Below are 24,283 nucleotides of genomic sequence, written 5' to 3' on the forward strand. Positions count from 1 at the left end.
TGATAGACGCCTGCTTTTCTGCATCTGTGGACTCATCCACTTGAATGGCATGCCACGGGGACTCACTAAGCCTCTCAAACAATTGCCTCTCAACATCCTCTGCAATTTTGTGTCTTCTACTCAATTGTGTTGGCAGAGAGGGCGATGTGCCCAGCCTTGTTCCCTGCCATTCCCCCAAAACGTTTCAAGCATTCATCCTTTGCTTGTGGAAGAATTAACTTCTCCCTGGTGTTAAGATGCCTTTTCTTGTGTTGGCGTGTCAGCTGGCCACCAGTACAGAAATTTTAAGTGCGCTATCAATTCAACAATTGACAGAGAGTGAATGACAGCGGACATACTGTTGGAACAGGGAGAGGAAGAGCAGTATGTCTTGTGAAATGGATTGTGTATGGAGTAAAAAGAAAAGAGTCACAGTTGGTATTGAATTCTAGTGGTTGGAGGAAGCAGGGTGAGCATATGGGATTGTCAGGTGCAAGGTTGTGTTGAGGTGTGAAGACACGTCTAAAAGAGACTTGTGCCCAGCTTAGATGCTCAGAGATGAGACCAGGCTTAAAGCGAAACTCTCGCCAAAAAGCAACCGAGGCTTTATTTGGGCATGTTAATTTTGAACGGGAGTGCATGGGGCAGGATATGCTAGCATCAAAATCGCTATTTTTAGAACACTAAGAAGGCTCGACACAACATGAAACCTTGCTCGTAGCATCACCAGGGTCTCTACTCATGAACAAGAGCATTGAGAACATTGTTTGTGTACACAGAGTTTATGAAAAAGAAGGTTTTTGAACTACTCACATTAGCTGCTGCATCTCCTGCGCGTCGCCGTCAGGCAGACAAAAAGTGTCGATCCCCAAGTGCGACCTCAAGCCATGACCTCAGGTCGCACTCAGGGATCGACACTTTTTGCCTGCCATGCTTGAGGAGCTTATGTTTGTGCTTGTTGCAAAGTCTATTTAACATCTCAATGAGTCACATCCACCCTCCTGCATCTACACATGCTTTTTATCATCCTGTTTTGGTTTGTATCAGAGGTCTTTTCAGGGACAAAAATACTCTGCGGACAGCGTGTTATTTCGCAAAACAATGATATCAGCATGCTGTTTTCCTTCACAGCCTAACAATTAAATTAAATTGATTAAATCTGGTGCACCTTGTTTACCTTTTTTTGGAAGGGGTCAGTTTTCCTTTTCACAAACTCTAAACCGTTGACCTTTTCAGTATGCACAGAAGATGATTGCATATAAACTGTATAAACAGGGTCATGTTATGCAAAAAAAAAGATTACATTCAAGCCTGCTGAATTCTCCTGTGGCAACACAATGATTCAATGCATAGGTCACAGCAGTATTCTGTGATACAATGCTGTTATCAGCGTTGAATGCTGTGATTGTTACCTACGTCACGTTCTATAATTTCTTATGAATGGCAGTACAAATGTATCTGGAAGTGGCGTGATAGTCCTTCAGTGTGATGTCTAGCACTATTGTGATTCAAGACTCAAGCAGTGATTTTGTCTGCCAAACATACCAATGGGTTGCTTAATATCAATAAGTTAATGAAGGTTCTCAGTCATGCAGGTCATGGTAAATCTAGGTGCTGTATCTTAGGCAACGGGACCCGTTGCCTATGATACAGCACCTAGAATATCAATAAGGAACATTTACTCTTACACCTGCCATTTCTGTACTTCAAAATCTTTCTGATTTATTGCTAAGTATGGCACAAGAACGGTGTTCTGGCATAGTAGACAGTTGGGTCAACCCTCACAGACCTCAGGGGAACCCAGATACACCAGTTCCTAGGGTGGAAAGTTACCTTTTACACAAGTAGTATACATGAGTTCACATCTAACCTCTTTTACATGAGTAATTGAATGTTATGCTGCTTTGGAAATGTGCAGCACTACAATGTAGAGTTGAATATTGTATTTCTTGCTTCTGTCTCTTGTTATCATCTTTTAAATTGGTCTAGTTTGGTCCCATTGTCATGTCTCAGATGTCTCAAGGTTGTTGATGGAACCTTTCAGATAGTTTCACCGAAACACGTGTCCAAATCTATCTCAAAGATATTTCACAAAAAAAATCAAAGAACTTTTCAAAATATCAATATAACTGGTGCATCAGTCTGTTTTATGTTTTATCCCTTCTCATTAATCATCTCTTGACCCTTAAAGGGATAGTTCGGGTTTTTAGAAGTGGGGTCATATAAAGTACATATCTATAGTCGATCTGTTCCCTACTGTAATCACCGATCTGCGCAGCCTCAGTTTGGAGAAGTAGAGAGCTGCTCCAGCCCAGAGGCTCAGCTTTGTACTGTAGTGAACGGGGTTCAGCAAAAAAGCGAAATTAACCACCTAAAACAAGGCCTACGTAAAAAAATCTATATAAGTTCAAGTGTACGTTGTATAGGTAAAATTCACACCGCTTTACATCGCCGTCAGATCGCGCTTTCTTTTGGCACTACATTTTCTCAACCGCAGAACCTCCCTACGCACTAGCCTACGCACTAGTCTAACTGGGCAACAGCTGATCTGCGAGCGGCGGAATACAGTGCGAGGCCCAGCTGCTGGACGAGAGGTTTACTTCCGATAAAAACGAAACTTAACTCTCCGTATCCTTCCGCATTAGCGATTATGCGTAGGGATACGGGGGTTCTGCAGTTGAGAAAATGTAGTGCCAAAAGAAAGCGCGGTCTGACGGCGGTTTTAGGTGGTTAATTTCGCTTTTTCTCTGGACCCCGTTCACTGCAGTACAAAGCTGAGCGTCTGGGCTGGAGCAGCCCTCTACTTCTCCAAACTGAGGCTGCGCTGATTGGTGTTTATGGTAGGGAACAGATCGACTATAGATATGTACTTTATCTGACCCCACTTCAAAAAACCCAAACTATCCCTTTAAGACTTAACTGGTGACCTTTTGGAAGGGCCCAATCCCTGGAGAGGGACACCTTTAATTAACTTCCAAACTTCACTTGATAATTTTTTCTAATGAATCTAATAATGTAAAAATAGTAATATATTATTTGATTGCTAGTCTTTAAGTAGATACTACTTCAGTATTATCATTTAGGTAAGATTTTAAATGAGTAACATGCAGTATTGAGTTTTTATACATCATAGTATAGGTACTTCTTAACTACTACTACTATTAATGTACAAGATTAGAGTCATCCACCACTTCCTGGGGAACTGTTCTGCATGCTGTAGCTGTAGTCTCGTCTGTTGAAAAAAGAGGCAAGCCAAACACAATTTTCTAATGTGGAATAATACATACTCCCTCCATAACTGTCTGGATACATAAGCTGTTATCATGCTGACTGTTTGAATACACCCACTTCCATGTCGTGTTTTCCTTGCGCTTGATGTTAATTGTATTTAATCAGTCAGTGTAAATGATGATTATCAATCAATGATTAAATGCAAATAATGTACTCTGAATGCCCCCAATAAATAATATGAGTCAGTGAGAAATTGTGAAATATCAACACAAAGTGCAGAAAGTGGGCAATGAGCCAAGCCTGCATACTTGCTGAGCTCAGCACAGCAGCAAGCGCAAACACAATCAATATTTGGTGTGTGTGTGTGTGCGTGCATGCGTGCATGTGCGCGCGGACATGCATGCACCCATTTCTGACAGATGTATGCCATTGCATTTTAATATGTGTGTGTGCGTGTGTGTATGGTTGAATCTATACGTGGGGTAGCCATATATATTCAGCGTTTAGGGCTAATTTCCTATTTCACAGTAACTAGACATTTCGTACACATTACCACAATTGCTCAATTGGTGGCAATTAAAAGTGATAACTGTAGCAAAATGCTGACAACATAATGCTCCCTATAATGGAGGCACTAGTTGTGTAATCACATGTGTTGCATATACAGAAATAAATATTACTGTTAATATGACAGCTATAATTGACAATGGAATTGGTTCTTGTGGCAGTGGAAGAGCATCTGTGGCTACTGCAGAAGGCTCTACAGATTATTTCATTTGCATATAGGAAATACCCTGAATTTAAAGTTGTCTATGTCACTGGCACAGCAATATGATTAAATGCACATTCACAGTTATTAATAGCATCATACAGTAGTAAATAAATTAAATTAACACTTAAATAGCTTTCTGAGCCCTATGAATTATTCCCTGTACAGCGAAATTGTACAAGGCCCGTTCATCCAGCTTTCATATTGTGTGGGATGATAGCATTTGGGTGGCCCACTCTTGTTTGTTAGATCCGAGCGACAAACAGAAAATGGCATGCCCAAATGTCATCCAAGGATGAACCAAATAAACCAGAACTGGCCCAAGTCTGGGCCATATCCAACCAACCAGAGTAGAAATGAACTGTGGCCCGGTGACCCCCTGGCCCTGACCGTGACCCTTACCCTCGCCCTAACCCTTCCTTAACCTGACCAAGTTGTTTATTTTGCCTAAACCTAAGCAAACTTTGACCGTTCAAGAAATCATAATACGTTATAAAAGTCATAATATGTCGCTCTATGTGAACTGCTCGCCAGCACGATTTTATTTGAATGTCTAACCAGACATTGTATAGAATGTATTATTGCAATCTTGACTGCAGAACCTTTATTTTGAAAGTCTTACCAGAGGTAAGACTAGTGCTAACAGAGCAAAACGGATGCTAGAGGGGTAGCATCATAGTTTGAAGCTTACCGACCAAGCTGCTAAATTTGACAAGGTGGGAGTGAGAACATGTTCCTGAAAAACGGCATTGCTGATACATACTATATAGCTCAATAATGATGCCTTGTGTATGTATTATCCTTTTGTGGTATTACATTATGTTTTTACTGATTTACTTATAATCCAGATAAACATTTGATTGATCAGCATCTCATCCAAGGCTTGCACTGCTTAAGTGGTCCACAATTTTCTTACAGCTGAAGTTTAAATAGCGTAACACTCATCAATAATGACATACTTGAAGTCCCAGACACAACTTTACCCTTAAAGGTTAAAGTTGTCCATATTGGCTGCTATACCTAATGCATTTCTATGCTGTTCATCTGTATAGATGATGAATAAATTCAGCTTATCCTAATCAAAACCTATTAAGTTGGCTTGAACCCAGCTGAGACCAGTTGCTGTCCAGTGAAGAAATGGTATTACTGTAGATCATCAGCGATAACAGGGAGCGTCTTGGTCCACATAAAACTACCATTTGGAAACACAGATAGAGATAGCAGCTTGAACCTTCTACACGTTTATAGTAATTGCAGTGTGCGTGGATGGCATACCACCTCTCAAAACAGAGATACAGAGCACTTTAGAGACAATGGAATGGTAAATGTGGAAATGATAACAGGGGCGTTGTAAGTCGTAACGGATTGGACTGTGTTTGGTTTTGATGACACAAGACAGTGGCTGATAGCAACCCAGGCCGGTGATAAACACAGTGATACAGAGTATAGATATAGAGCAATACCCCCAAACAAAACTAACCAACCTGTTATTATCATAGATATTGGACGGCGTTTGTAGCGGTCTGTTATCATCAACAGTAAATTTACTGTTTGTTGTGACCTTGAAAGGAGGATCTTATCGGTGCAGTCCGGCTTTGGTGTTTTACAGGCAGGAGGCGCCTCCATACTGTACATGCACAACAATTTGACCACCATACTACACCAGTCGACTGGGTATCTAAGACATTTAATGACACTGTTCACAACATACACTTGGATATGATAGCAGCAAAGATTTCTTTTGCAGCTTGTTCACTACAAATTATACATTTCATCTTAAAAAACAACTGTTTTGCCCTATTTGTGAAACCTTCAACAGCCAATTTAGCTAAGGCAAGTAAAAATCCCACCATTTTAGAGACTTTTATTACATCTTCATTTAATAAACATCACACTTTAGACAAAAGAAGGGGTATTACATGTCAGACTAACTTTAAGAAATGATGTTGTAAATGCTGCTAAATTCTTGCGACACCATTATACAATTTATAATATGAAATGATAATATGAAATTGCTCCTTTAATTAAAAGACCAAACTATGCTAACATTAATAGTGTCTAAAGCACATGCCAAACTTCACATAAATTCTCAGTGACATCTTAGGTCTTCATTTATTTTTATTTATAAGGTAATTAAGATGTGTGCAGACTTTTAGTTTAAAACATTACAAAATGAACATCGTCAACAGAGTGTTGAGAAAGAAAAGTGTTCAAAAGCTCATCATAAAACACACTTGACATAAACTGAATGAAAATAGATGTAAGATGTGAAAGTTTTCCGGCTCTACACACCTTTTTTCATCCAGTGTCAGCATGGGTGTCCAGCCGTTTTCACTCTCCAAATCAAGTTGAGCATAGCTGAAGTGGGGCTCCGTGCATCTGTGGTGACTCCCCTTGTGATCTGCGGTACCAGTCCAGACAAACTCTAAGGCCACTGTCTCCACAGCCAACTGAGCCATGAGCAAATTAGATAACAGTAGCAGAGGATTGCTAGTCAAGGAGCAGCAGTTGCCGGTTACTTTTGGAGCTACATTTGACATCTGGCCATTTTCTACAAATTGCACCTTCATTCCGTAATTCATTAGACACAGACATTAAATAAAATCATACTTAATTTGTGAAATTTGCCCAACAATATCTTCAAATCACTGCATCTTTTTGAGTGAAGGGATTTCATATATAAAAGTAATCAACAATGTCTGAATGCTAAAATCTAAAACAAGCATATCATAGGTTTGTTGTTGTTAGTAAATTTGCATTTCATACTGTCTCAAGCCCTGGAACAGGGATCGTTTTGTGAGGGAGCATCCAGGGGAGTCATAGTCACTCATGTTGCCAAAATGATGTAACATTAACAAACATCCACCCAGCTCCCGTGTGACTGTCTGGTCGTGCTGTGCATTTTCAAAATGGTTTTAGTGTGCAGGAGCAAAAGGTGCAATGGCACTTCACCAATTAAAGCATTTTTGGGAGCAATCTGCGGGTAAGGCTTGCAAGCTGCATCGAATGCAAATGCTCCGAATGCTCAATAATAATGTTCGAACATTCGAGGGAAATCATCACGGGACGGTGGCTCTTACCTCTTGGCAGCCGGCATATTTTTATAAAAATGTCTTTTAGCACAGTGGGGAATCAATGCGTCTGGTTTTCTGATACACACAATTTTGCGCCTCGCTGTTAACTTTCTGAAGTGCACACTCTCGGCAGACACTCTTGCAAATGGGCTTTGTGTTGTCAGAGGAGTGGAGGGACGACTCGAGGGTTGGCTGTTTATAGTCTTGTAAAAGAGAACTGCAGGGGAAATGTGGTTGTTTTGTAAATTTGTAATAAGGGAGAACAGGAACGGAGTGGCAGAGGAGGGCAAGGGATGAAGGAGGGGGGTATGGAGAAAGGGAGCTACAAATTCAGTAGTGTAGCAGGATAGAACCAAGAAAATGAAGCATCTTTATATACGAATGAACAAAGCGATTAAAGAATATTGGTTAGTTGGGACTCGTTTGAACTTCTCACTTGTCAAAGGTGTCGTGAGAGAAAGGACTGGGTCCTGGAGGACAGCTCCACACACGTGCACCTACCTCCACATCAACTCTACTACCATGACCCTTAGGCTGCTCCAGTGTCTAATTTCCATTGTAAATTAGCCATCGTTACGCTAAACATGGATGAGATGCCATCACTCATGCAGATATTGTGAAATCAGCCATTAGCGGCAGGAGCCTCATGAAAGGTTGCTAGGGTCTGGACTGGAATACTAATTATGACAGCCCTTCCCGGCTGAAGCAAGGGGCAGGGATTTTCGGTCACCAGTGGTAACCAACTAGCAATTATAATAAACCTCCATTTAGTCAATTCACTGCACTGTACTCAGTGTGAGCTTTCTGTAAAAATGAGTAAACGCTCTCACATCCAGCTTGACTATGTGTGTGTTTTCCATCTCTACAGGAAAGAGAGGATATTTCAGGGCCATTTGTTTGTTTTGATGCACTGTGAAAGTAGCAGAAAATAGAAAATGCACAGGAAAGGCAGATAGAAGACCACTTTGAAAGAGTCGCCGAGCTCACGGCTTTAGCATTTGGCTTGGGACTATGAGTTTCAGGAATCTGGGACATGCCGAGAGGCTGTGTTGTGTGATTCAGCTATTACAACTGAGCAGCGCGGAGATGGATAGACACGATAGTAACACATCGCTGAAGTAAGAATAAGAAACACTGCAGTCTGGTGTAGCTATGAATAAGAATAGTTGCAGTCTAAAAATACATCTTTACACATCATTTTATTAATCTGTAATTACAATTGTCTTTTATTGGGTAGACTTAAAGGTCACTTTTTGCAGAAGGCCATTCAGACTACCAGACATACTAATTAAACAAGGTCAAACTACTCAATTACAAGCACATTTCTGCTTTCTTAGTCATTGGACAACTTTTTTGCTTCAGCTTATCATTCTGAAGTAAATACTGATTGTGCTGTAATGGCTGTACAGAAATGACACTGTCTGCATATAGATAAATTCCAGATAAACCTCACTCACATTATGCTATTCGGTCTTCCATTGGTTTGGATTTTTTGGATAAAATTGTAGAATTACAGCACAAAAGTAGTGCGCCTTCCATTGTGTGATCAAAAAACAGGAAGAAGCACTGTTTTCCCCGGTCGCTGTCCCAAGATAACAATGGAATATGTGGAATAACTGTACAGGTTCTACAGAAAAAGAACCCTGCTGATGGAGGAGGCAAAGAAGAAGAGATAAAACAGACATAAACAGAAGTGTACTTACTCAATGGAGCGTGCTGGTGTTGTGTTTAGGTCTGTTCCGTGACTGATACATGCTTCTTGAGACTGGTAGATGGATCAAAACTAGATCAGAACGTAACAAAACCTGTGTACTTGTTAATACAACTGATGATGACACTATTTATAGCACTGAGATCTGGGTTTCTGGGTTTCTTATGGTTATATTCTTCTTCTGATAGAAGCCAGACTGCTTATAGTTAGCCAACAGTAATACCAGACCCAGGTAGCATAATTGTTGCGGCCCAGATCTGGCCCACACCAGACAGTGTTGTCCAACCCACATACTGCCTGGAATGATGGCATTGGACGGACCACTCTTGTTTGCTAGATCTGTGCCACAAGCAGGCCGTTGCGTGGCCACAAATCAGCCAAGAGCGAAGCAGATAAACCAGAACTGGCCCAAATCTGGGCCATAGTTCAATTCAATCCAAGAATTTGTCCAGTTCTGACAAATAGGAGCAGACACCACATCATTCCACGCAGTATGTGTGCCTGATGAGAGTGTTTGGCAACTCAATATGATTCATATTTATTTGTATGTGTTTCTCCTAAAGATGGTTTTGCAGTATGATCAATGAGCATGGGCACAGAACAAAGCGATCACACGGACTGACCCACCATCAACATAATCACTTCCAGCCAATATTGCTCACTCAGACCTGGGATGATGGGATGTAATAGGTTGGCTGGTTTCAGCAGAGTTGCCTGGCGTGTGCGTGTGTACGTGTGCGTGTGTCCGTTCGGATCGCCATGCTAAATATGTCCACTCATCTCTCGTGTCACCGGGAGCCCCCGGGCTCACACCATGACGTTAATAGTTTGACAGGCCCCGCTGCTCTTCTCGCTTTGCCTCTCTCCATCTGCTCCTCTTCCTCTCCCTTCCTCTGGCTCTTCCCCCGTTTTCTTTCCATCACTTTGAGTTGCTCCCTCTGTCACTCGTCTCTTTGTGCCTTCGGACAAATGCAGGTCGCAGCCAGGATGCAACCTGCATTAAAATCCGTTTGAAGAAGAGTATGAGTCCAGACTATGTATTTCTAGTCAAAGTTTTTGAGAAAGTGGGCCGACTTTGGCAAACTGTTCAGTTGTATTATACTGTATTATATTTTTCTAGTTCTAGTTTTTCTCTAGTCTGTTCCAGCACCTTGCTATCCATGCAGATCAATGCTTTTCGTTATTGATATAAAGCATCTAAGAGGCTGCTTCCTAGAGCAACAGTTCCCTACCAGGATGTCTGGACCCTGACAAGGGAGTGTGAGATGAATACTAAGAAAGTATATACAGTACAGTGTCACCATCCATCGATCCTCCTTGGGGATGATGAAGCATATCCAAACCAAACGAGAATCGAGAAGTTACACTTTCACTTTCCCTTCTGCATCGAAGCGCTGAAAACATGCTATACTTTGTGCTCGACGTCGCTCTCACTGTAGTCGCGACAAAATGTCTCGCAACGAACAGTCTGACAAAGGGAAAACCACCAACTTCTAGACATGGACTTTGTGTTGTGGGGTTGTAAGTAAACATTGCTCTGTTTTACTGTATGAGCTTACTAGACGAGGCTGGGGCCCACTGTTCTAGAGCACTGCTTATGGCTCAAACTTCATGCCTAGCCTAACCTGTGATGATATTCCTACTGATTCTACTCATTTATACTGTAATATCACTAGAAAAAAGTGTTGAAAACTGTATGAGTATATATCTGTATAAGTATGGCATGGCTGGATGGATTCTGGCCTCTTAGATGCTTCATATTAATAACGAAAAGCATTGATCTGCATGGATAGTAAGGTGCTGGAACAGACTAGAGAAAAACTGGAACTAGAAAAATTGTTATATATGTTTCAGTGAGTCATCACAATTGGAAATAATATACTGTAGGGTGAATACTACTGATACTGTTATTAACCCTAATAACAATGCGTTAGAATGCATTGAAGGAACACTTGCTTGAAAGGACTGTATACTTTGCATATAAAAGTGTTCAACTCGGCAGTTATCAAGAAGCCTTGGCAAATTAAGTCCGTTGTTAAATATCTGTGATTATGTTGGTCAGGGATTATGATTTTTGCATGCATAATAGTCACAAAGCTAATATGAAAATGGCTCCATTGCCATCATGTTTGCAGTTTGGATAAGGATGTTGACAGGGTCCTACACGCCTGCTCCGAGCAGCAGTGATGGTGACGACGATGGCAAACTCTCTTGGATCGCTGTCCTCTAGTCTTTCCACTAGATATTTTTACTGCCAATGGCCCACACACCATTACGTCAGCTGCATGCAAGTCATGCACCAGACAGCAGGCCACTTGCTGCCAAGATTCCAGTCAGAATCAAAACCAGTCCCCAAGTCATCCTCCAGCAGTCCACTGGCAGCCAGTAGGTCCAGAGAAAAACCCATCGCTGCAGAGTTTGTTTTTCATCCCATCAGCTTTCCTGCTTTGTGACGGACTGTCCAAAAGGTGCATGCTTCTGCATGTTGGTGGATACTGACCAGGATGGACTGGAGTCTAGTGAATTTTCTCTGTCTGTGCAGTGACACCCAGGACTTCTTAAAGTGCATTTTTTGGAAATATGTGCAGTGTTATATCAAGGGCTATATTTGAATGTGAGTTATACACAATGCTGCATGAAGTAATCAGTATCTGGTTGCAAAGTCAATGGTGTGGGCTTGCAATTAAAAAATGAAAGAAACACTTCATGGCAGAATATCTAGCAAGTAGCCAATTGACACAGGCAAAAAAAAAGAATTTCCCTTTCAAAAGCCAATAAATGCCCCCTGGTTGGTGTCTGTTCCTGTGGCCTTTGTGTTGCACTGCAGTGTATGTTTCCCTATAGTTCTCCACACAAACAGCCTTTTTTATATTCAGTATCTGCACTAACCATGATTTGACATGCAAAAGCTGTCAAAACCCCAAAGGGGTGTCATTTCAAAATGTTGGATGATAATCACTCAGTGACAGAAAATGGAGTTTGAGGACTTGATGGGTAAACTCTGTGGAATAATAAATGTTGGAACAAAGACTGATTGGCATACACAGGTGTGGTTTAGTTCATTAGTTAACTTCTGGAGTAAAACTGGTTGTTATGTAGCACTCAGTAACTTAATTATTTCCTCAAAATGTAACAAAATGCAGTCAACCTGATTAAAACAGCGGTAAATCTCCCGATTTTTTTTTTTTAACTGATGTAATAATGTTAAAAAAGACATGCTTTTTTCCAAATGTTAAGTGTGCAATTACAGAACATTAATAATACTGTTAGTCTACTGAAAACATTAACATTTGACACTGTTGTTGGGCTTTATATAGTGTATGATATGTGATATTCACAAGCGATGGTAAATGGTATGTCAAGAGCATTTCAGTTTGTAAAAAAGATAGAAATGACCCACCTGGAAATGTTAAATATCCACAATAATGTAGAAAGGTATTACATTATTGATAAATATGTTATTTTTTTGGCTTTTATTCACATTTTTGATCAAGTTAAACGCACATTTTCAATAGATTATTGAATCATTGGGTGCTTTTGCCATCACCAGAACCATATGTGCTGCTCACATCTGGCCCACTCCTGGTGGAGGTATGACTGTGTTGCGCTTCAGCACTGGCAGAATGGACACCAGGCGCGGCCTGTCATTCAACCCCAAATGGGGCCGTGTGTCATCCTCTTCTTTGGTCTGCATTTTCTGCCAAGGAAAATTTGCTGCTTTTCCACCAAGAAGTGTGCTTGGCTGCAAGTCAGGATCCTCAGTGGCTGGTGATTTATGCAGCGGAGGAGTGTGTTTCCCGAGAAGCTCTGATTCCTTCTCGATGAGCTATGATCACACACTTGTACACGTACGTCGCATAATGGTCAAGTGAGGAGCGAGCTGAGCGACAAGTCAAGAGATTGTCTGTTCTCCTGGAATGAGCAATGATCAAGAGGCCTATAAACACACACACACATACGCACACACACATTGAGGCTGTGCGATGTATGATGAGTTATAATGATGAGTGAGGGGGTGTGACGGATTGAGCCTTCATTTCAGGTTTGTCCACAGTGTGAATAACGGCCCTGGATGTTGTCCAAGCTTCCTATTTTCTTCTTGTTCTTTTTTTTTGTTTCCCTCTTTCCCTCCAGATTCTATCTACTCTGTTTTAAATCTATCTGTCTCGCAACTGCATCTTCTCCTGTCTTTTCCCTCTCCTCACTATAAATTCACTATCCTGTTTTTGGCTCATCATGCGCCTGTTTATCCTGCCACCCTTGGTTTTCACAAGTTTTGTCTTTTCCATTCTCTCCTCGTACCACCTTGCTTTAGTTTGTTGGAGCAGACACTAACCTGGATTCCAACGTGTTCACGTCCAGCCCCACAGAATTATGTTTTGATAAATGCTAAATTAATAATTAATTCTTCTACATCACTTTTTGTTTGCTTTTCTCTCTTGATCTCATCATTTCACCTAGGAGGTTACGTTATCGCCTGTGTCCATTTGTTGGTTGGTTGATTTGTCACATTTAAACAAAAACTGCTGGACAGATTATGACCAAACTCGGAGGGAGAATGTGTCTCGGCCCAGAACCGACCCCACTGACTTTTGGTGCGCACCCGGACAAATGGACATCAGTTTTTTTCTCACTTTCTTTAACATTGCGAGATAGGGCATTTGTTGACATTTTCCTGAATTTCTCAAGGAATAATAATGTATTTTGACGCAATAAAATAAGGCATATTAAGGTGGATGCTATCCAGGAATGGGTGTAATTTGATGTGGACCAAACTCTGTTTTGATTTTGGATTAGGCTTGATTGAATTTAAAGGGGACCGCTGGGCCTTAGCAGAGGTATGCACTCAACTTGTTGCATTTAACTACTACACTGCCAGTGTCAAAACAGTGTTTAGGAATACTGGCATCATCTATCACTTACAGATTTAGCTGCAATGAAACACTATAGCAGAAGTGATTAACACAACGTTTTGTCAAAAGGTAAAGTAATATCAGTGGACACTTGTTGAATAATGTTTATTATGTTAATTAATGTATACTTGTTGTAATAGATTCAATGAAAACTTATTTCCAAGCAGTGATATGCATTAGAGAAAAGAGATACATTTTCTTATTTCAGACTCTCAGTGCTCGAAATGTATCATAATTATTTATTTATTCACTGTAAATGCAAACAAACACAGAATCACACTACATTGATACATGAGAAACTTGAACGTTATAAATGTAAATAGAAAAGCAGGTTAAATTAAGTTAGATTATTACAAGTGGGACGTGGCCCCTAAGTGGGAGCTCAAATGGATTGATTGGACTGATTTGAGTGGCACACGGGGGAAGAGTGGGTGATGTCACACACAAAAAAATCAACAGGAGAAAGAGAGCCATTACAACATGTCCCCACCAGATAAATGACTTCATTTCTAACATATTATTACATGTTTACACCTTGATTTCAACATTGATTAACATGCATTTCTTAAATTATATTAAAAAAATCACTTTTTAAAAATAAAATTACTGAATATAATTCAATAAAACAACATATAAACACTTCATTACATCCACTGTATTGTTAGCAAAGAACAAAAAAATCACAGATGACAGATTATTTCGTATCAACTGAATTCAGGAAAGTAGGTTGATTAAGTAAATTCAAATCTTTGGTTATGTAGCGGACTCATCTCTGTGATCAGGCACAACCTCACATAGATTTTCCACTAAAACCTAATCCATCACTAAAAAAGCTTTGTAACTACAGACTAGTTATTCATGAAGTAAATCTCCTCCTCACAAAGAAAATGCAGTGGAAACAAACAGTTCTCATCGCTCCAAGTGTAGTTGTCGCTTGGAGTGATGACACCGCAGTGGTTGGACAAGGGCAGCTCGGGCTGTGTGTTATTCTTCCAGTTGCTGTAGCCCACCATCCTTTCATTTGCCCAAATCCAGAATCCGAAGACACGACTCTGCCTCAGACCGATCCAGAATCGACGGTCTCCTCCCTGGGTGTAATTCAGCCACTGTACGACAGCCTTCTGATCTTCAACACTCTCAATCCACAGCAGGCGTGTGTGTTTGGCCTTGCAGTAGTCAAAGGCCTGTTCCCAAGTAGATTCTATTGGAATGACTTTGATTCTCACATGACCTGAAATGAAACAAGGGAAAAGACGGTAAGATTTACAAGCAGTTCAGCCACATTCCTATTAAGCACACCATAAATCGATGTGAGTCTCTTCACACTGAGATGGGCCAGTAACATGCACAAGGTGTCTCAAAGCCTATCGGCCCAACCCTGCAGCTTCAGAATTTGGTTAGCATTTACAAACATACAAAAACCTGAGAGAGGAATGATCTAACAGAGATGATACACTGATATACACTATCCAAGTCAAATTTACCAGAGTTTTGGTTAGCAACTGCATCAGACAAACACTAGGACTGAATCATCCTCACTGCAAAATGTATCTACCACTATAAAACTCTTTGTAGGTCCCACACAAATCATATTCTTACATTCTGCTTTTGATAATAAATATACTTTTCACAAAGGTACAGACTCGCTTGGGACTTGTGTAAACTGTGAGCACTACTTTCTACCTCTATGAATTTATCATTCAGATGTGTTGCATCCTTCTATACTTAGATGTTTATTCTTTAGGTATATCACTGCATATTCCTCAAATCTCCATTTTTGTTATTCCATTTTAAACACAGTTGCAAACTACAGTGTGCAAAGTTAAAAGACAAAAGTTAGTTATTAAGAAATACTTTAAATAAATACAAAGTACATCAAGTTATTACAGACTTTGTGAAACATTTTACATTTAATTGTGCTTTATTGAAATATAAACCTTCCCTCTTAAATAAAGTATTATTATCATGGGCACTGTTGTAATGTCAGGCTCATGGAGTTGTCTAATAGTTCACTCAGCAGTTTAATGTGGCATAATGTGAATCCCATTTGATCATGGGTTTTCATATTAAGTGTAGCATTAAAAGCAAGTAATTGAGTTGATTTAGTTTTATTTTGCTTACCTCTGGAACAAAAGAGGCATACAAAATGTAGACAGTCATGTCTTCGCATTTTTGGATCCAGACCGTAATTAGACTGTATTGCGCAACAGCATTGTTTTGGGCCAATCCATTTTCTGAATGAAGAGCAGCCTTTGTCCTCCCACTCCCATTCATCATGCATGAGTCCAATCCAAAAGCTTCTGTTATTTCCCTTTTCAATCACTTGGTCATTTTGCACGTCGTTACTGATGCTGACCAAGTCATAGTGTTTATATCTGCAGTATTCCCGGGCCTGACACCAGGTCTTATTGATTTCAACCAGGGTGTAATTTGTAATGTTAGTCCCTGCAAAACATAAATAAATACTGCAGATAGAGCAATAATACAAGGCAATGTATTTCTTTCACAAATGAGGCAAGAAAGTTTGTACTTTAGATTTGTTTGTGCTGGATGACATCTTTGTTCTCATGACTTAAAAGTAAACCGATTATCAATATTCACAGACCTTCCAAGCATGGCATCTGATTGTAATTTTGTCAGTTTGATTTATGTTTTGTTCAGTGTCATTTTTTCCGATAAAATTTTGCAACATAGAAAAGAAAGAAGATCAAACTTACCCAAAACAGGTTCACACATGAAATATTTCAGCGTTGAACAGTCATAATCTTTCCATGTGTTGTTCTCGATAGCTTGGCACCTTTGCGTCCCGTTTGTCACATCCACAGATGATTTATTGAATGTGACAGGGCTTCCGTCTGACCAAGTGATATTTCGTACCTTACGCAGACCAAGCCAAACTGATTTGCCATATATAAATTTCATTGTGAACATGCCATCCTCTTCATCATACAGAGTTACAGGTGATTCATTGTTCTGCCTACATCTTGTCAATGAATCAGTCCAGGACCCTTCAGTCTCATTAGAACTAAAATATCGTAGACGAGTTGATGGAAAGGTAAAGTGAACAAATACTGTCAAGAGGAAGACAAAACAATAATTTATTTCTTCACTTACCAAACAATTATGAGCTATGAAAATAACAAACAGCATTATTAGCTTCTGGATTGCTTAATCAAATGTACTACGTTAAAATGAATATTCAAATCACACACTAAGTAAAAAAAATCAAACTTGTTAACATATCCACAACCTCTCTGATGCGTAAGAAATTATTTGAGTACAGTTTTTGCGTGATATGAAAGTAGGATGTTATCAGTGGAGGCAGCGTATAGATAGAGGTAGATAGAGAGACAGACAGAGTACAAGTACATTCAAATACAAATATAATCAAAATCAAAAAGTACAGATATCGAAACAATAATATATACAATATAAAAAAAACCCTGACAGAATACTATATACAATAAAATGCTTATATGTAGCCATGCTCAGAAGCCGTTCTCATTCCAAGCTACGGTCGACAAGAGATACTGACTCTGAGAAAGATTTGCAGGGCAGCTAGAGTCAAAACCAAGATGGGGCCTCTTACCTAAACACAGCAAGAGCAACACAAGTGCCATCTTCACAGTCATGGTGGGGATCATATGATGATGACACTAGGTCAAAAGAACAGAGACAACAGGTAAAATTAACAGATTATTCAAATAACAAAGGTAGGAATCCTTATCAGAGTGAAATATTGAACCAGGAAACAGTCATGGTTAATTGTGCAGCCAATGCATACCCATACTGCACTGTGCATACTGGGTTTGACTTAAAGCAACATTATGTAGAAATTGGCAAACAAAACTCATTACATCATAAAAAAGTTGTGTTCAAAACTTGTTTGTTGAAGGAAACATATATGTGTATGTACTGTGATCCTACCCTCTGACTGAAATTACACAGTGCAGAAACAAGTAATGAAGACACCATTCATACACCCTGTTACAAGACAATGTACCATCAACATGTTTTTGAAGCTCTTATTTTAAGGTTAAAAAAAGTTACGTAATGTTGCTTTAATACATTTCCCAACATATTTTGAAGTATGATAACTACTGTAATACATTACATCCATTCTATTGCTTGTGATTCTGAAAAAAAAAAGTCTCTCTTACCGGCTGAGGTCAGGCACAGAGTGCTGTCAGTGTGGTGAATTTGTCTCAGTGTGGATAAGTCCCTGCTTCTATATTCAGTGTCAGGGTGATGTAAGCTATGAAAAGGGAACCAGGTTGTTTTGCACATGTGTACATAGTAAAAAGAAAACAGAGATGTAGAGAGATGAATGATTAACTAAAGGTAGTCAACTCTGAATGGGTGACTGCTGTCAGGCAGGTGTCATCTCCTACATTTGAATTTCTCCTTTTACTGGTGTGTTCATACAACACAAAAGCAACAGCAAAAATACAACAACACTAGAAATACAATACTCATGCACTTTAAAAACGAAGGAAATTGGCCTTGACGTATTTCAGTAGATTTTTATAATTTTTGTTGATGAGCACTTTTCATTCAAAGGGAATGTGATCGATATGTATATTTCAGAACGGAGCTTCAGATCAATGTTTTTGATCACAAGAATAAAAATAACTATTTACAGAACAAGATTGAATTGATAAACTCCAGGTAATCGAGTATCACAAGTGCAGATATTGACACATTTTACTTGATAAAAGGATGCTTACTCTCAGCCCTAAGTTTCCTGTAGTGAGTTGCACATCCTTGAAATGCATGTCAGCGACGAGCACTGTGCGCATAATATGCTTTTGTCCTATATTGAACTTTCGCTATCTATTTACAGTAAAGCAAATAAGCATAATAAGGTAACAATAAGAGATGCATAGCAGGTCAGCTCAACCTCTTGATAGAATGGTCAGTTCCTATACATGTTATGTGAACATACATTTACAGTAGCCATGTTGACCTGACACACAGTATGAAATGAAAAAAAAAAAAGTACTTATCATAAGACTGTCTGGTAACTCGACTGGCAGCAGATACATTTTATATTCCCAAATTTGAAATTAAATGTTAAAAACATGAAATAACACAAATGTCACACTTCAGATGTAGTATGGACTGAAAAAGAGGCATGTTAATATAGTTACAGTGCAGTTAGGATGACTAGTAGTGTTTTGAGTGCTATATATTCATATTTTATAGATATTGACGGAATGTGTTTGTGTAAACAGGTCTGCAGGGCCTTATCTTGATATTTGCAGGCCCTTTGAAATCCTAAAACTGCCCCTGCATGCCGACACGTTCTCTCATTATCTCACACACCTGACTGATGCTGTCTGACTCTTTAAGACTCCAAAATAAGAGGGGCGACTCCATCAGTATTCACGAGCCAGTACTGTCATGGCCCAATGGCCACCTCTAATGCTTCGAATAACACTCTGCACAGATAAATGGACATCTGGTGGCGACGCTGTGTGATTGTGAGTGTGCGCAAGTTAACGCCGGCCTTTATATTTAGTTCTAACAAAGCTGGATGAGTGGCATAATCGCTTTAAAAGAAAAAACACAACCATTCTGACCCAAATGAGCTTCGATGCAAATTGGCAGCACTGTTCTGTGTACAGAATACCAGAATAAGGTGTCATACAAAATATCTTCCCGTCTCCGAGTCTTCAGATCTGGGAACAGAGGCTGCACTGAGAATCACATTGCATCGTCATGTTGATTATGTTTCTTGCCAGCTGTCACAGTTGTTCACACCATCCCAGCCTTGCCACTTTGTCTCAGTGCTTTGTGATCTGCTTACAGGTTAGTTACACATGTACCTAAGACAAAGAACGCTGGATTTATCTTTTTAATACAGTATCATTTTTGCTGTGTTGCCAACTGGGCAGGTGTAGCTTTTAGATTGTACTCATCCTGTGGGTAGATGGTGGCGAACGGGCTTCAAAAAGATAGATTCCAATCATCAAAGAGGCTCCTATTAACTTTGTATGACCATACTTTCACAAAACAGTATGGAGTTAATGTCTGGAATGGTTTCCTGGTTATAAAGATTTGTGTCTGTTCTGGGGAAAAAATGCTGCGTCTGGTAAAACATGTATTGGCATTTTTATCTGTAGCTATCTTTTTGTTAATCACCAAATAGAGTGTTTCACAATGTTATAATTAGTCTATTTACCCCCTCCCCCCAAAAATACAGAGTGATATGTGTAGCTTATCCAACCATGCAGTTGTGCAATGTAGTTAAAATGACATCAGAAATGCTGCTGTTAGTCTAGATGCATTTGTTTGCTATTCAAATCATTGCAGCCTGAGTTGAGCTGCCGAGCACATAGGTGTTAATGATTAGCCCTGTGTATTGGGATATGACATGCAAATTCATCCAGAAATGTGTTTCTGATGAATATTATCTGTGGACTTCTCCCCACTGGCTTGGTCACAGTCATGTCACTTTCCCGTTTGAGATCTGAGGATTCATTTTTCAGACTTCAGTTCATGCCTCTACCTTTCTCTACCCTGAAAAAATTATGGATGATTATGAATTATTTCCTGCTTTTCCTTTTTCTGATCTACTTGCAGTGTTATTTAAGTATTGCAGTCTGTAGATGTTGACATATGCTCAAGATGCACCATATGTAGTATGTCTGTGATGTGTCCCTGTAGGTGTACCTGATAGTGTTGGTTTGGAGTTTTTCCAAGGATATCATCATTAATGTTGTTCCAGGTCCATTATTTCAACTTGGAAAGTTTGGAAAACTGGAGAAAACCATTGTGGCTGAATGGGAGTAGCACTCTCTTGTTTAGAGTATAACGTTTTACTGTTCACTTATTATTTTGACACAAACTGAGTTTACGAGAAAACCACTGGCAGGTTTTGAACGTGATCAAACTTTAAATAGAAGTATGTCTTTCAGTTTGCATCAACATGTTTGGAGTTGGACTTGTTCATCTGCACGTAGACTCACATTTGAATTTCAAATCGGAGCGCTGTGGACATGCAAATATGTAGCCAGTTTATTGCAAGCTATGACGGCGGTGTTTGGGCCGATCACATCAGGGTGACTGGAGGCTCTGGAGGACAAGTGGGTGTGATTAAAACTGTGTATGAGAACACATACTCTATTTATAAGACTGATATTAAACAGAGAGACATATTATGGGGAGCTGGCTTTGTGGCAACACACTTCTGTTCATAATGATCAGCAAGACACACAATTTAACCCCTGACCCAACCCTATTAACATGACTTAGATAATTCAAATAATTACATCACCTTTATTTAGATAAAGCATAAAAAAATGAACAGTTGTTCTCCAGTAACCACTAGATAAATTGTTGTCATCATCGATGATGACATTCAAGTCATGTTTGGCTCTGTGTTGTGCTGCTCTGTAACCCTGACAGCAGCACATGTATTGTCTGCAACACTTAAAAAAAAAAAACCTGAACATGATAGAAGTCTTTAATCCCCTCTGTGTCTGCTTGTTGACTTTAAGGCATGAGCACTATACATCAGGCCACAGACGCCGGAGACATTCCCCACAGCACACTGTAGCTGAAACACTCCGCGTGGCTGACACAGCACATAGTGTCATGATGGAGGAGGGCACATGTTACCTGCAGTCACAATCAGTGCAATGTCAGCTCTGTAATCTACAGTAAATCAACTGCAAAAGACAGCCCGGTCCATTCACATTTCACTTCTTGGCACTTGCTGCATCCTGTTGTGCGATCTCATTTTTATGACGCCTTAAATATTGAGTGTAATTAATCGTGTGCGGGGAACAAGGACAAAAAAATCCCGAGCATTCGAGGGAACTCGTTTAAAGGTGCGATAGAATTCTGAGTAATATGGTTGTGTTATTTATTAGGTAAAGTGTCAGTCATTCCAGAAATCGCTCAAGTAACATTACTTCTGTAGTTTCCCGGGGCTGAAGTGATTAATTTCATTTGGCGCATTCAAAAAATAATGTTAAAACGTATATAAGATTCATGGGACCTTGCAAAATCCTATAACTGTACCCCAAATACTGTTTTTAGTTAGTTTGGCCCTCAGATCTAAATTTCATCATTTTTGCAATTCTATGTATGTGTATTCCAAGCCTCACTTATTGCTTATTTTTCACTGGATATGGTTGAAATTGGCACTGAACATCAACGAAACCCTTAGGATACTTGGCAATTTGTATTAATGTAAATAGTGGTTGTAGAATGGTATGATAATCAAATGAATATTAATAAATCTTGTTTTACCTGAGTGAAGAATCTTTCATTTTCAAAAATGAATGTCTCCAATAGTTTTCACTTACTCGCAACTAAATTTGATTTTGATTAAGTGTTGTAGCAAGTTTAAAGTTCACCTATGTTTTAAAACTCTGAATATACATAAACAAAAAGCTTTCAAACTTTTCACTGACTGAAATATGATTCGTTTTTTTTTTAAATATTATTTACTGTGTTGACTTTTAGTATCTGTGATACCTGTTGAGCCTGTTTTTTAGTAGGTAAAAGACATTTGCAAGTTACATCTTATGTAACTTATGTCACTTATTGTTGCATACTAGCTGACATCATCTTTTTCACTGTGTTGGGCTGCTTATAGATTCACAGAATGACGTTCAGACTGATGAGGGCAATAACAATCATACTTATTGTTGCAATCCACTCTACAGACAAAGGCATCCAGACTACCGCACACATCAAGTACATTACATTTATTGTTGGTTTGGACATTAGGGCTCGGTGGTGTGATGTTGTTCCACTAAGGTAAACGCTGACATCTAATGCAGTTCATTTTGTAGTTCCAGTAGAACTCCATTTTTAAAGTACCCTTTTCCAAGTTCTCTTCTTAAAAGAAGTAATTTTACTTAACGTACCCTTAGTAAAATTTCTTTAAAGTAATATTTTACTGCTATTTCCATCCCTGTCCCTGATACAATATGAATGACTGCAATTATACAGTATGCGTGGTCCTCAAAAATCTTAAAAATGACAGTCAACAAGACGTCTCAACTAAAATTAAAGTGAATAATTTCCGAGGTACCCTAAGGATAACTCACAGAGAAGACAGGTTTCATTACTACTTTTATCTAGTTTTTAACTAAATAGTCCCAAAGCTTCAGAGGTGAATATCTCAAACCCCCAAAACATGAAACCGAAATTAACTGCATAAAACACCCATAGGGATCCCATGGATTCTTGATTTAAGTTTAGCTTCACTGAATCAGCAATTCACATCCAATCTTTGGCAGTTATTAGAATGCCAAAGAGCATGTTTGGAGAAAACTGATAGTGGTGCAGTATTAGGCTGGAGAGATGGAGCTCATGAGGGACATATTCCCAAGTCAGATACTGCGTCACGGCTTGAAGCATACCATGAAAGCAGTGCAGCAGGCCAGCGCGTGGCACGTTAGTCAGAGCATGAGTCGGGCTCCTTTGTGAGTATCGACATGGCTATATGTGCCGGACACACACAGTGTTTGTCACGCTTAAAGTGAGGTCCAACACACTCGGTTTGTGCGGGTACGCATGCAAGCTGTCGCGCTTCTCTTCAAGTGAGCACTCCGAGTCAGGTAAGACTTCAATACACAATCACTTTCTGACTCCCTCGTGTAGGCGTGAGGTCACGGTGACTCTGGGTGCTGATGCAATTGTGGGGAAAGCTGACGGATAAAGGGAGATGTCAACTGGTTTCGACAGCAGGTGAAGCTATTTTACCAACATGAGTGCTGTGAGACATTTGACCAGGCCTGTTGCTAGCTTTTAAGTTGCATGTGTGTGTGTGTTTGTGTGTGTTCTGCTGTGTGAGGAAGCAGCGACTGCGAGCTGCTGATTGCTGGCCACTCTCACTAGAATAGGGTATGAGGCAATTTAAGTCGTTTCTGCTCCCTTTGATTTGGATGAGGAAGTCGTTCACCTGATGACCAGTCTCCCGTGAGATGTCACCAACTGTACCGCCAATGTTCAAGCGGTTCGGTAGTTGTTACATTTACACCTTAAAGTTGAGAGTAAGGAGAGTAGTTGGTAGAAGGCGTACTAAATTTGTTTAGTACTTGTTTTTTCTCTCATTTATTTGGAAAAAAATCTAAGTTCTTAATGATTTTCTATGTTCCTCTTGCTGTCTTGTTTTTGAGTTTTGGATAGTAATGTCAGTCTGTCAGTTAGTCTATCCATCACTTTGTCCAAACTAAAAAGTCTTAAACCCTATGGATGGATTGTCATACAATTCTCGTCGTCCCCAGAGGAGAAAATCCATTGACACTTTCTCTAATGGAAACCATATGTGCGTCCATGGTCGTTGGTCGTAAAATCAGGTGCACCTGGGGGTATTGTTGGCGCATTATTATCTTAAGGCTGCAGAAAGTGAATGCAACATACCTCAACAAAAACCTAGTCTAGAGTCAATGTCATCTGTATTTATCCTGCAATTTTAGATGATTAAAGAAGATGCTTTTAGTCCTTTTAAACATTTTAATGCTCAGATTAATGTCATTGAAGCAAATACCGTGGCACAGTGAAGCAGCAAAACCAAAAAGCTGTGGTTATAAATCTGGCAGGGCACGGGGAAAACTCCGGAGGAAACTGAATTAAACTTTTTCGC

General features: G+C 39.7%; 1 protein-coding gene across 1 annotated transcript; it reads right to left on the reverse strand.

The window, feature by feature from the left end:
- Positions 1-13,935: 13,935 nt before the first annotated feature.
- Positions 13,936-17,923, reverse strand: LOC115595645 (macrophage mannose receptor 1). Its single transcript, XM_030440368.1, has 5 exons — positions 17,838-17,923; positions 17,267-17,333; positions 16,395-16,748; positions 15,799-16,122; positions 13,936-14,908 (listed from the first exon to the last, which is right to left on the reverse strand). The coding sequence occupies exons 2-5, from the start codon at positions 17,319-17,321 to the stop codon at positions 14,526-14,528; spliced, it is 1,116 nt and encodes a 371-aa protein (XP_030296228.1). The 5' UTR covers positions 17,322-17,333; positions 17,838-17,923; the 3' UTR covers positions 13,936-14,525.
- Positions 17,924-24,283: the final 6,360 nt, after the last annotated feature.

The sequence above is a fragment of the Sparus aurata genome, chromosome 14 (assembly GCF_900880675.1).
Source record: "Sparus aurata chromosome 14, fSpaAur1.1, whole genome shotgun sequence".
Taxonomy (NCBI): Eukaryota; Metazoa; Chordata; class Actinopteri; order Spariformes; family Sparidae; genus Sparus; species Sparus aurata.